The 14,775-nt window shown below is 38.1% G+C and overlaps 1 protein-coding gene across 5 annotated transcripts in view; it reads left to right on the forward strand.

Moving 5' to 3' along the window:
* Positions 1-814: 814 nt before the first annotated feature.
* The window catches only part of CAPRIN2 (caprin family member 2), a 63,312-nt gene continuing 49,351 nt past the window's right edge, over positions 815-14,775 (forward strand). For 3 of the 5 annotated variants that reach the window (XM_078156643.1, XM_078156647.1, XM_078156653.1), the window contains exons 1-4: positions 815-1,049; positions 2,238-2,503; positions 7,383-7,445; positions 12,663-12,749. In XM_078156643.1, coding sequence (XP_078012769.1) covers positions 2,252-2,503; positions 7,383-7,445; positions 12,663-12,749 — 402 coding nt within the window. In that variant the 5' untranslated portion in view covers positions 815-1,049; positions 2,238-2,251. The remainder of the gene's footprint in view (positions 1,050-2,237; positions 2,504-7,382; positions 7,446-12,662; positions 12,750-14,775) is intronic. The other 2 variants (XM_020975827.2, XM_020975829.2) reach the window with 2 other exon arrangements.

The following is a 14,775-nucleotide window of genomic DNA, read 5'->3' on the forward strand; positions in this document are numbered from 1 at the left end:
TCACCGTCCTGAGGACCCATAAGTAAGTTAATTTCCAAACTTCTTTAAGGTATATACTCACTCGCGAATATAAAGTGTTCAGGTAGCTCATGCATTGAAGTGTAGAGGAGGGGAAAGGGAAATAATGATCATACAGCTTCTAGTACCCCAAAATGGAGTAAGGGAACATTAGAGACCTCAGATGGGGTTCAGGGAAAGTGTCTATAAGGAAATTCCTTCTCCCAGTGCAGATCAGCAACTGTACCGCAGTCCTAGATAACTAACTACCTAATATGCTGAAAGTGACCTGGGTCAGTTGAAGGTTCAAGTCTTCTTTAGTCCAAAGTAGCTTGTTTAGTACAGCATATAGCACTTGATAAATGCTCGATAATGGATGCCATGGATGGATGCCACACAAAATCCCTGCCCTGAAGGACAGTATTTAAAGGGCCAGTCTGTGTGTCCTTCTCCACTGAAATGCAGTCACTTCTTGAACGCGCCTCTCCAGCCGAATTAACTCCAGGTTTTTCTCCTTTACCCTTTCCCTCCCTTTTCAAGAAGAACCTATTGCCTTGCTGAAGGGCTCCTACAGAACGGGTGTGAGATCGGTATTTTGAGAATAACCTATTGCCCACTCGAAGACCTTCCGCAGAAAAACCGGGCCACGCTGGGGGTTCAGAAAGGTTGCACTGCCCGCCGGGGTGGGAATCGGTACGCAGGAGAAGGGAGGGTTTCGGCGGTTGGGCCGAGGGGAGGAGCAACTATTTGGGCTAGCGAGCTAACGCTGGGTGGGGGAGGAAGGGAGGCTCTATAAAAGGTCTGCGCTGGAGAGGGCGGGCCTGAGCCTTCGCTTGGGCTTGGCTTGGCTGGTAAGGCGTAGCGGCCCTGCGGCCGCCGCGCCTCCGACTTTGGGAGAGAGGGGCGAGAAGGGGAGAGGGAGCGCAGAGGTGTTAGGCATCTCTGTATCTCCCGAGCAGCCCGACTGGCGTCGGCAGCCGCCAGAGGGGAAAGCCTGGGAGCCGGAGCTTCAGCCTCCAGCGCTGCAGCTGGCTCAGGCTCGGGGTGCGGAGGTGAGGGCATCTCGTGCTTGCGGCGGAGCGGACCGCAGCCGCTGCGGGGGTGGCAGCCGCAACTGCGGCTGCGGCTTTTACTCCTCTGTCGGAGTCGGGAGCAGCGACGCAGGGGCAGGGGAAGGCCTTGTGGCGAGAGGAGGTCAAGGGCAAGGTTTTTCGTTTTTTCTTTTCTCCTGTAACTGGAAAAACTCCATGCTACTGTGCCACTGTCTGCTAGGTGGGAACGTTTGGAAGGGTGGAAGGGCGCTGGGCGTTGCCTGCTTATCCCCCGGCCATGTACCCAAAGCTTTTAGGTTTGGGGATCGAGTTACCTACTGAAGGCTGAGCCTGTCTCTGCCTGGCACTTGATTGGAGTGGGGGAGAGGCTTTTCAGGGAGTGGGGATAGTTAGTGAAGAGAAACTAAAACTCACCTGGCAGTGCTATTAACAAGGGAAAGAAGGATGGGCAGCTGATGGCTGTTAACTAAAGATGAATGTGTAAGTATTAGCCTGTGAAAGTTTGTGAGTTTAGTAAAAAGGAAAACATAACCAACAGCGCTTCTGAGGTCTGCCTGGTCCTAAGCCTATGTAGACTAGGGTGTAGCATCCCAGGGCTGGCTGCATTCCTGCAAAGGTACTTTCCGTCAGTTACGGAAAATTGAGGTGAAGGTGCAAACCGGTAGTCTAAGGTTCTTCTTGATGTTTTAATCTTAGCTCTTAACTACTTGGAAGTTGCATGGGAAGCATTTTCTTTAGAGAATTAAAATGAGCTGTTTCCAAGTCTCTGACGGGGATGAGTCCTGCAAATTTTGGCATGTGAGATGTCTACGAAAAGTATTTCGAGTTTGGCCTTTTCAGTGGCTCGATTTGCAGTTCTGTCTGCCTGACTATAGGGAAAAGCTCAATTTTCTGGAATCATCGCCAGTGTGGACATTTGTCCTTTTTTCATGAATAATCTCTAGTGTCGGACTGGTACTTGGCACCAGGTACTATGGTAAAGAGTAGTGGGAGGAGATTCAGCAGTGGGCATTTCACTTGGCTTTGAACTTGGGGAGAGGGAATGTTGGCAATAATAAAGAATTTAGAGGGGATGGGGTTAGAGATTTGTTCTGTGGTAAGAGATTTTTTTTGTTAGTTCTAATTTGTGCCTATCTTATGTCTATTTGTACTAATGCTTATCTCTCTTCCCTCACTCCCTTATTTTAGCTACATCTATTTCAATGGTGCTGCTTTCTTCGTTCTCTTTATGTAGCCACTTACCTTCAGGCCATTCAGAGGAGAGCAAAGTGGGGAATATGAAATCAGCCAAGCAGCAAGTGAATCACAGCCAATGTGGGGAGAGCCAGCCTCCCCTGAGCCCCCTGCGGTCTGCTCTCAATTCAGTGGTAACTTCTTCCCAGGCCTATGAGACCTACATTGATAATGGACTTATATGTCTCAAACACAAGATTAGAAATATTGAAAAAAAGAAGGTAACTTTTTTCATTTTGTTAGGTGGGATGTTTCAAAACAAAAAATTCGTGTTTAACTTAGACACCTCACCTTCTAAGAATAGAATCAAGATCTAGTGTGCGTGCAAAGCAAAATTTAGAATTATTTGTTATCAGTTTAGCTGAAGAGTTTATGCTTTATACTATTACTTTGCATGCTGTTGTCTAAATGCTTAGAGATTTATTAGAGCATTTATCTTTTTTCTTTTTAAATGAGAGGGGCATTACTCAGAGAGAAGGAATACTAATAACTTGAAAACCCCATGCCTTGTTTGTTTATCTTCTTTCTGCAGTAGTTATTGCAGTACAGCTGCAGCAGTGATGGGAAGCTTGAGGAATGATACACTATTCCAGCAATACTAATTTATAGCTTAAAGATGACGTGGTCAAGAAGTAAATCTTAGAGATGCTTATCGAAAGTGAAAGGTTTAATGTGGGCCTAGTGTGACTACAAAGGTTGATGTTAAAATTCCAAATTCATGTCGTAACTAATTTCTTTGAGTTATGGGGCTAATATTAAATAGTATTTCATGTATTAAATTTTATTTATTTAATAATTATTAGTGATTCCCTCTGAGTATTCTAAAATGGTGGTACCCACTGGGTGGGTTTTATGGCCCTGAATTTCAAATATTGGAATATAAATGTGAAACCAAGTTCTACTGAAAACTTTAGGAGCTGTTTTTGTGGAAGGTGTGTGTGTAGGTGTGTTATTCAAATGGTAAGTCTGATTGGGCTAATGTGGAGCTAGTTTTTGTGGTCATAGTTTTTTTAGTACTTGGAAGAGCCATTTACTTGTAGCATGTCTGTTGCCACAGAATGGGCCTGATCTGACTTTGCAATGTATGAATATGAATGGATCAGCACAAATTCTTCAACTTTACTGGATACAAAAAGCTTAGGTCATATTGATGATAGGTCAATAGTATGGTCTATGCAAATGGTGTACAATGTCTGCTGTATACTGGAAACTTAAGAGTGATGGCCTTTGAGCATATACTACATAATTTTAAATTCATTTAACTAGATTTGTGTGTAAGCTAACATAATGTTATAGGACTACCATCAAGTGCTTGACAGTGAGTACATGAGGTTATCATTGTACCAGTGTATACACTTAACAGCAAAAATTTATCATTTCTCACATTATAGTAGATTCAGCCCAAGTGCTATTTTCATGTGTTGCTTTTTAAAAATTCAGTATGAAAGTTATAACTCTTGTACTTGGCACATCGAAAAGGGTACAGTTGAAGCGAACAACAAAGAATTGAGCTAATATAAGCATAGTACTGGATGCCCTCTATCCTGAACAGTGGGTTGTTCCAAACCTTGCTTCTAAGTACCTGACTTTAAATTACTCTCAACAAATGATTCTCCCCTTTTGAGGTAATACATGATATGGTATGAGTTCCTCATTTCACCTATCCCTCTGAAACACTTCTCACTGTCATCTGCTTCTTTTCTTCTTCCTTTTGATATTAGAGGATGAGGTGAACCTCCTTGCCAAGGTTAACCCCTGTACCTATATTCATGACACCCTTTTTTCTTTATAACCTTGTTCTATCAATCATCCATTTTCTCTAATGGCTCTTCAATCTCCATTCCCTTCAGTCCACAAACGTGTGCTCAGATGTGCCTATCCTTCCTCTCCCACCCCTTTACCTTCATTATCACAAAAGATAACCGGAAACTTCCCTTCTACCAAAAAAACTTCTAGAAAAAATAGGTTATACTCATTACACTCACTTTTTAATCCCTTTTCAATTTGACACATTCCTATCATTTTACTGAAACTATTCTTTTTAAAAATTAATGCCTTGTGGTCTTCTTGCCTTATCTTTCTCCACTCCTCTTTGACTTCAACAAAGCATAAGGCATTGTGGGATACCACTTCTTTCTTAACAACCATTCCTTCTAAACACCTTCATTCATGGTTGTATTTATGCCTCTATAACCATTTCTTCTTTTTCTTCTATGCTGGTTCCATTTCCTTGTCGTGCCCCTCATAGGGGTGTCCCCCAAACTTTTGCCTTAGGGCCTTTTCTCTAGCATGTCATTCATTACTGTAGCTTCAGTTACCATCTCTAGGCTCTTAAACCTCCAAATTTTTATCTCCAGCCCTTATATCTCCTCAAGATTATAGTTCGATATTTCTAAAAATCTGCTAGGTTTCTGTATCTGGATGTCCTGCTGGCATTACAAATTCAGTATTTACAAAACTGAACTCCTTATTTCTAACCTCTACCCTTACACCAACTTCTCTTTCTGGTGGAAGACAGTATTCCATCTTTCCAGTCACCCAAAAAGTAAATAATATCTTTGATTTTTCTCTCTCTGTCACCTCTCATTCACTTGTTTGCCAGGTCTTGTTGATTTGATTCTGCTTCCCATAATATAGCATCTGTTTCTTTCCATTTTGATTACAACAATCCTGCTTCAGGACCTCACCACTTTTTACTTGAACTTGAACTAGCTTCTTAACTGGTCTGTCTTCATGCAATTGCTTTTCTTCCCTAATTCAGCCTTCACTTAGCTGCCAAAGTAAGCTTCCTAATGCAGTGTTTTGATTACATCACTCCCTCTAATTAAAAAAAAACAAACTTCAGTGACTCCCTGTTACCTTGCAAGTATAGTATAAACTCCTTATGGTGCTTAAAGCCCTCTAGCATTCCAATACTATTCCTTTGCAGTGAGAGGGCATAAGGGATTGACCACTGGATTAAGAATCAGGAAACCGCAAGTTTGAATCCTGCCTCAGGTGCTTAATTAGCTGTGTGACCCTGGACAAGTCACTTAGCTTCTCTTTTGCAAAATGGAGATAATAATTCCACCTACCTCTGAGGGTTATTGTGGGAAACAAATTAAATCACATATGTAAAGCCTTTTGCAAGCCTTAAAGCATGATAAGCTATTATTTGGTTTAAACCAAGCTGACTACTCCTCTGTCCTATTCTGGATGACCACTTTGTGCTGTTCTCTGTACCTAGCATGAACTCTCCTCTTCTCTGCCCTCATTCTCCAACCCTCAACTCTGACCTTTTTTAGATAACCTTTTTGTGTTAAATGCCAGCTTAGGTGCCCTACTTCTGTGAAATTTTCCTTGATAAATTTCTTTGCTGATTCTTTATCTAATTGAAAGTGATCTCCATTGCTCATAATATTTTGGACCTCTCCTTTGTACCACTTCAACTTCATATTTTTGATTAGAATATACATTATATTTCTTCTCCCTTGCCTTTGCCTCCCTCCAGATCTGGTGCGTAAAACCAAAGTGTCCTCTATAATAAATTATTTTTTCAGCATATGTTTAATTTTTTTCCTTCTTTCAAAGATTCTATTTTAGGAATATAGTCCTATATGTGTGCCAGTACTAAACATAGCTTATACTACTAAATCATAAACTCTTTAAGAATAGATGTTTTTTTCATTTTATAATAGCTGTTTAATTTACCCAATTTGACTAAACAGATATATGTTTTCTTCTCCCCTTCCCCACCTCTTGCTGTAATTATAGAGGCTTTGAAATAGTAGCATTTCTGGAGTTCTCAGTATTACCAAGTTTTGTTTTGTTTTTAATAAATTCTTTAACTAGCAAATGTCTTAGTTCGCTTACCGTAATCAAATGCTAATCTTACAGATGAGCAACTTAAATTTAACTTGAGTTTCATGGGAAATTTTCAGGATCATTTCCATGGCTAGATATCAGTCTAGATAGATGATGGTCAAATCTGTATAAACAACTGAAATCTTTCCCTCCTAAGATCAATTCTGTTGTCTTCAGCTGCCTTCAAGACATACCTGTGTGTTTTGTCAGCTCATCAAAAGCAGTATATACAAAATTGAACTTGGCTGTGACCACCACTCAATCTTATTCATCTTTGACTTTTTCTTTTCCCTCTCCTCTATTCCTCATATTTATTTCCTTGCTAAGTCCCCTCAATTCTGTCACTACAGTATTTCTCACCTTCATCCCTTCCTTTTTTTTTTTTTTTGGTTAGGCAGTGGGGTTAAGTGACTTGCCCAGGGTCACACAGCTACTAAGTGCACCCTTCCTTTCAACTTCCATTTCAACTGCTTTTGTTCTGGCCCTTGTTGCCTCTTGCCCAAACTATTGTGATACTTTCTTAATCTGTCTTCTCTTATTCCCTTCTATAATTCATCTCCATAGCTGCCCGAATGTTCCTAATGCTAAGGTCTGATCATGTCACTTCCTTGCTAAAAACCTTCCTTGGATCCTTGTTGCTTCCCAGATAAAATGCAAATTCCTCAGCCTGTCACTTAAGACCAGCCATAATCTGGCTCCAACATGCTCTTCCAACTTTATTTCACATTATTCCCTTCATGTTTTCTGTGTTCTAACCAACCAGGAATGCTAGCCACTCAGCCAGCCTCATCCTACTATCCATTTACACAGGCAGAAAACCATTTCCATTTTTCTCCTTTCCCTTGCCCCTCTCAGCTAAACCCAAACCTAATATATATTACTGTTTATACTTGCTTGTTAATCCTTCCTTTAAGGAATGTTTTAGGTGTTATTGCTTCTATGATGCCTATCTTGATTTCTGATCTTCCTCACAGCTGAAAATTCTCTCTCCCTCAAATCTTAGAGCACTTTTGCTCAATCTTTGCTCCACTCTTATTGCATTTTTACCCTATACACCAGTTATTTGTATGCGTATGTAAACCATCATATCTCCTGGCCCACATTCAATGAGATGCTTAAACACTTGGCTGTCGTCTTTCATTTGTTTTCCCAGCTTTTATCAAAATGTCTTGTACATAGCAGGAAAGTAGACTTTATTTAGAAACATTTAATCTTCAAACTTAACTTTTTTCAAACTAAAAGTTTTTCTATTTGTAGCTCAAACTAGAAGATTATAAGGATCGCCTGAAAAATGGAGAGCCACTCAATTCAGACCAATTGGTAAGTAGATAGTCATCCTCTAGAAAATTTGCTTTTTTCAGTTTTTAAGAGGAAAAAACCTCTGTATTTGATAGGGCTAAGGACTTTGTAGAATGGGGAAGAGAAATGAAGATACAGCAGGTAGAGTAAAGGTTTCATTGAGTCTTCATGTCTCTGAGATTTAAGTATACTTGCTATTAGGTTCTATCAATAACTTAGTTATTTGGGGTACAGAATATGAGAGGCAAGTGCTTCAAGGTAATTCTTTTTCTTCTTCTCCTTTGGGTTTTGGAGGATAGCCAACTTTCTATGCATCTTCTTAAAGTGTTGAATGGATTTTGTCTTTTAATTTGAAGCTCTACACCTGAATCTTAGTTGAAATAAAGTTTCTATCCTTTTCTTTTCCAACTCTTCTTATCAAAAAGATAGGATCATGAGGAAACAAACCCAGGGCAGCCCCAAAAGAGGATTCCTAGGCAGTTTTTGCTGAGTAATTTTTTCTTTCCTTTTGCCATCATCACTAGAGCAAATGAGGGAAGAATAATGACTTAGCTTCAAATGACTTTCCCTGTCCTTGTACGTTTTTGTGGCATTAGTACCTAAAGAGGTTCTTTTATGCAAATTCTCTACTATGGAGGAATTTTGAAGTGCGTATGATATGTTTATGTACTTGTCTTTTAACTTAGTTTTGATCACTTATACCAAGGTGCATTAAGTAAAGATAAGGCATTGCTCTCTTTCTCAGGTCACTGGCATGTCTAGTTAGGCTTTTATTTGCCCTTCTTTCTGCCATAGTAATTTGTCTCTGCTTTTTTGCTTAAACTCCGGGTTTTCTCCACCCCTTCTTACACTCTGCATTTTAACTGTAGGTCAAATTGTCTTTTTTCTGTAGCAGCTGGCAAACTAGCTTGGCAGTTTGCCTGAATTCTATACTGGGTGAATATCTCCATTAATTGGTCTCCCTAGAAGCAGCTTATACATAGACTGGAGGTAGTCATCTATGTGGTGTAGCTTACTGGACCTTAGAATCAGAATTGGAAGGAACCTTGGGAGATTATCTAGTCCGACTCATTACTTGGTATAATCCCTTTTACAACCTTATGGACACTAGTTGTCATCTGTGCTCTACTTCAGAGGTTCTTAACCTTATTTGTGTCATGAACTCCTTTGGCAGTCTATGTGGGCCCATTCTTAGAATGCATAAAATATAGGATAACAAAACACTTGTATTTGTATGTAAATAGTTAACAAAATGTATTTTTTTTAAAATGCAGTTTACAGACCCTAGGTTAAGAAGCCCTGCTCTACTTGAATGGAGAATATACTATTTTACAACAATGTTATTTATTGATGTTGTTTCCAAATATATTTCTCCCCTTCCTAGTAAGAGCTCGTTACTTTGAGGCAACATGTTCTGCTGCTAGAAAACACTAATTATTACAATTTTTTCACTTTATCCTGAGCCCAAAGCTGCTGCTCTGTAACACTGTTAGACCTAATGCTTTTTGGGGAGTGGGATATGGGGGGCTCGGATTGTGAGGAAGATATACCAAATTCACTCATGTTGAGATTGAAGTCAACTTTTTAGGGTATCTTGCAAGCCCCCTGCTTCTCTATAATTAGAGCTTTTGAAGAATTAGAGTTGAGAGTTCAACTCTTGGCTCTGTTCTTTGCTGCATGGTGTGATCAAATTGCTTTACTTTTTTTTTCTGGGCTTCAGTTGTTCTAACTGCAGAATTAGAGTTGGATCAACTTTAAAGCCCATTAAACTAACCCCCCCCCTTTTTTTTCCTGGGCAATAGGGTGACTTGCCCAGGGTCACACAGCTAGTAAGTGTTATATGTCTGATATGTCTGAAGCCGGATTTGAACTCGGGTCCTCCTGAATCCAGGGCGGGTGCTCTATCCACCGAGCCACCTAGCTGCCCCATAAACTAACCCTTTTGTCTCTGAAGGTGACAAAACCCAGGTTCCAGATAGCTGAAGGGTCTATAGAGCTCTCAGCTGTAGGCTATCCAGTTTGTGTAACTTAAAGTTTTTAATTTGGACTAAATGGCCCCTCTCTTTTATGAAATATATTCTTTGGAAAAAAAAAGATTAGTAATAATAGCTAACTGTTTTATAGCACCTACTATGTCTCAGGAACTGTGCTAAATGTTTTACAAATATCTCATTTCATCTTAGTAGCTTTGTAGTGTGAATTTATTGTAGTCTTTTGATTAGACTTTGATAAAGGGAATAGACTTAGTACGTAGTGAAGGAAAAGAGGGTAAGACTTCAGTCTTTCAAACTGAATTCTAAACATAATACTCTTACCCTCTCTTTCTTGATTTAAAGCTTTTTTTTCTAAATTGGCTATTCATTCTAGCCTTTATGCTTTCTTTCAACTTTCGTTCCCTTTAATTAGCTTCTCATGTCTTTTTTCTAACCACTCTCACATTACTTAGAAACCCACAGAACCACAGAAGCTTAAACTAAATCCTAAACAATTATTCCCTCTACATTGTATCTAGCAGTGGCCATCTACAGTTTGCTTAAAGACCTCTGATATGTGAAAGTGAACCTACTACTGTCTAAGGCAACTCCTTCACTTTTGGAATAGTTCTAATAATTTGAAAGATTTTATTCCTACCTCGAGCTAAAATCTACCTCTGTAATTTCTGGCCATTGTTCCTTGTTCTGAACTCTGGGACAAAGAAGAATAAGTGTAAACCTGCTTAAATGTCATAGCCCTTCAAATACTTTAAGACTACTGTGGTACTGAGCAAATCTATTGTCCGAAGTTTCCTTCAGGCTTCATCAGGCATGAATCCTCTCCCTTAAGCAGCTAGGTGGTGGTGTAGGTGATGTTAGACCTGTAGTCAGAAAGACCTGAGTTCAAATACTGTCTCAAACACTAATTGTATGACCCTGGAAAAGTCATTTAACCTCTTATCCTCAATTTCTCATCTGTAAAATGGGATTGATTATAGCACCTATTTACCTAGGTTTTTTTTATAATATCAAATGATATAACATATGTAAAGAACTTTGTAAACCTTAAAGCGCTTTATAAATGCTGTGATGATGATGATGATGATGTTTCATTTACTACCACTCTGCTTTTTTCCCTGTTCTTCAAATCACCAATGCCCTTCCTGCACCTAAAAATATTTTAGATATTATAATATACAATAATAAAATAAAAGTATGTTAAAGCGGTATATGTATTGTACATGTGTGTATATACATTCTCCAGCAAACAGTATCAACTCATATTCTCAAAGGAATTATAGTACTTAACTGTTATAAAAATCCTAAGTGCCCATAAGCACATTAGGAGGATAGTTCTTCAAAAACCAGGCTTTATGGAATGAATCTCAGCAGTTACAGTTTAGTTAGGCTCATAACATTCATTTAAGTTAAAATGTAGTTACTTAAGGCTTCATGAATCAACCTGATATTCAAGTCTAGTGTTTTGATAATTGCCATGGTCAGGTGTCATCTTTCTAGTCAATATCCTGGTTTTTTTTGTGTCTTGTACATAACATGTACTCAAATCTTATTGAATTGAATGTGCTATTGTAACTAGTTAATATCACAAAACGTATCTTGTTCTTGGAAGATAATTTTTTTCCTCTGCAGAAATACTTTGAATAATTTAAAATCTTTGAAGGAGCTACTATGATCATGCACATTGTAGAAACATTAAATTCAGTCAGAAAACTGGGATTTCTTCTAGTGTTGTCCTTTGTAATGTTAAGCTATTGGACCTTGGACAAATTATTTAACATCCCTGAGCCTGCCCCAAGTTCTTCAGCTGTAAAATGAAGGTAGTAATATCTGTACTACTTCTCTAACAGGTTATTTGTTGCATGAAAAGTGCTTTATGTCTTACAAAACACAGTATTAAAGTGACCTTTTCAGGAGAACATAATAGCTAAACTAGATTTCACTTGCATTTTGAATAACCTATCTATCTATCTAGACCTCCTTCTATATACCTCTCACCTAGATGATGATGATGATGATGATGATGATGATGATGATGATTTTTTAGCTAGGCAATGGGGTTAAGTCACTTGCCCAGGGTCACACAGCTAGTAAGTGTCAAATGCCTGAAGTTGGATTTAAACTCAGCTCCTCCAGACTTCTGGGCTGGTGCTCCATCCACTGAGCTACTTAGCTGCCCCTCACCTAGATTATTTCAACAACTTCCTAATTGGTTGAGCTGCTCCAAGTTTTTCCCCACTCAATTCCATCCTGTATGCTATTGCCAAAGTAATTTTCCTAGAGCTCACATCTGACTGTATGACTCTTCCACTCAACCAGGAACCGTGGCTTCCTATTACCTCTTAAAATCAAATATCAAGTCCTCCATTTAGCTTTTAAAAAACCTCTTACCAACCTATTATTCCACTTTCTTTAGACATTATTCCCTTCCCCCACTCTGATTTCTGCCAAACTGGCCTCTCTGTTCCTCACACAGGACTCCATTTCCTGTCTCTTTGCACTAGCCATCCCCCATGACTGGAATGTCGTCCCTCTTTACTTCCACCTCTGAGTTCCTTGTTTTTAAGATGCAGCTCAAGCATGAAGTATATGTAGCTGATTCAGATTCCTTCCCCTAGTCAGCTGCTTGTATCATCTCTCCCTTCTATTGTGCCTTCTATTTAACTACTTTGTATATAATCACTTTATATTTACACTGCATGTATTTATATATATTCTTGTTATCTCCCCTAGAATGTAAATTCCTTTTCCAGTAGGGATCCTTGCATCTTTGTTCGTATCCCTTCTGCCTTAATGAATACTTATTGTGCCTTAATAAATACTTGTTTTCACTTAATAATAAATACTTGTTGATTAATGGACTCCATATATTTTCTTTTAGCTATGGTAGCAGTATGGAATTTTGTTTATAAAATGGTTGGAGTATTGAATATTTGTTGTTCTGATTCAGATCTGGATTAGGAAGAGAAAATTCTGTGTCCTAAGTGTTAGGTGCTAGAATAATAGGCAAATGGTTCCTAATGACATTTTTTTAATGCTACTGTATTTTGGAATGAGGCAGCTATTAAGCTAATGTGTCACACTTCTAAGAATGTACATATGGAAGAAAGGATTCCATGAGCCAGTTTGTCCTCATGCTTAGCAAGAAGTGTTAAAAACTCAGATTTGAGACAAGTAAACTGACTAGTGCTCTTATTTTGACATAGCTACATGCATGTTAAATATTTGCTTTTTAATTGTTTTACAGGAGGCAGTAGAAAAGTATGAAGAAGTATTACATAACTTGGAATTTGCCAAGGAGCTTCAAAAAACTTTTTCTGGACTCAGCCAAGATGTAAGTCGTTTCAGGAAAAGCAACACAATTTGAATAGGGTAACTGAAAATCAGTAGTGTATACAATATTCCATAGCCCTTAATCCTCACCTCTACAAAGATGGTACATTTTCTCAACCCTTCTCTGGAAGCACGGTATAATTGAATAGTGTTGGTTTAAACCTTATTTAAGCCCTATTGTTCTATTTTATATTATTGTAGTAATTATATATATATATATATATAATATGTGTGTGTGTGTGTGTGTATGTATATTTATTTGTTTGTTTGTTTATTTCCTGGACCTTTTTATTTCACTCAGCATCATTTCATATAAATCTTCTGTAAATTCTTCATGTTCATCCCTTGTTCATCTCTTGTGACACAGTCATCTTCCATTACATTTATGGATTGCAACCATGATTTTTGAACTATTCCTCAATCAATGGGCATCTATTTAGTTTTCAGTTCTTAATAGTAAAATCTTGATTTGTTTGCTATTAAGTTTTGTTTTTGTTTTAGGTAATGGTGGACGTTATAGCTCACTTGTAAGATAACTTTATAATAATGTTCACCTGGTATAGATATATTTTTTATATATCAGTATCTTTGGAGGATTATTTCAATTAGGCATATTTTTATTTACATTTTTAAAATTAGCTGTGTATTAATTCTCTTGTAGTTTTGTTGGAAACTTTTTTTTAAACCCTGTATCCATATATAATGGGTGGATATATGCAAACTAGAAATTGTCATGCTTGTGTTTGTTCTACAAGATATTTGGGTTTTAGACCCTGAACAAGTAACATCAATGCTTTTCTTTCATTGTCAGATTCTTCCAAACCTTTTTTGTTTGTTTCTTTAAACTTGCTGGGCTTTTTTCTACTGTCCTGTAATGATATTTTGGCAGAAGTCAGTGGACCTGATTATTTTAAATATAGTATATGTTGAATGGCATGGTGCATAGAGAGTTGGCCTCAAAGTCAGGAAGATCTGCATTCTAATTTCTGACATACTGGCAACATGAGCCCAGGCAAGTCACTTAATTTCTCATTACTCTAGGAAACCCTTTAAGGCTAAATTGTATTGGTAGAGGGAGTTGGTTTGCCCAGAAGTTTCCTAGATGAATGAAATCACCAGTAATCTTCTATCCCTGTATATTGAGACAGATTGATTGTGTCCCGTTATCGTGCATCCAGTGACCAAAAAAGTTGGTGGGTTAAAATACATCTGGCTAATCTGTACTTTGATCTTCTCCATTAGACGATCATACATTGTGATTAACCAACCAAGATAGTAAAGTAAAACTATTGTTTAGTGTGATTTGCTTATTTGATATGACAGTTTCAGGGGGCAGAATTCTATGGAATGATGCCTTAGGGTACAAGTTCATATAGGTTTTATTGCAAAATAAGTCATCTGGTTGGTTGGAACTGACCATTTTTATATCTCACCTTGGTCTTTTTTTTCTTTGCAGCTTCATGTTAGCCTTTTTACTGTATGGAGCATGAAAAGCAAAATATGTATTAAGAATTAATATTTGTATGTGTGTATATGTGTAGTATGTATATATATTGTGTACTAATAATACATATATACATATATAATTTTGATTTTAAGTTACTCTGATAAAAGTGGGTCACCATTTTAGGATTAACTGTGTATTTCACTAATTCTCCTCATGGTAGATGATAGAATAGTAGTAGTGTTAGCTGACAGGAGGCTGGGTTCTAGTCCTAACACTGCCACTAACCAGGTAATCTTAGGTAATTTAACTTCTTTTTGTCTCAGTTTTTTCTACATTTTTATGTCTGTCTTTCCTATTTGTATCAAAAAAATAGTAGTAGAACATTTATCTGTTCTTCTTTCTAACTTCCATCTTTAAGAGATCTCTTAGAGTCTTTGGCTTCCTTTTAAATTTGGCTCAAGCACAACCTCCTCTAGGTGCCTTTTTTCCTCCCCTCCACTGCTAGTACCTTACCATCTAAGGCTACCTTCCATTTACTCTGTATTTACTTTATATATTCCAATTTTATCTTCTCCCCAGT

Source organism: Phascolarctos cinereus, unplaced genomic scaffold (genome assembly GCF_003287225.1).
Source record: "Phascolarctos cinereus isolate Bilbo 61053 unplaced genomic scaffold, phaCin_HiC Scaffold_1;HRSCAF=81, whole genome shotgun sequence".
NCBI classification, from domain to species: Eukaryota; Metazoa; Chordata; class Mammalia; order Diprotodontia; family Phascolarctidae; genus Phascolarctos; species Phascolarctos cinereus.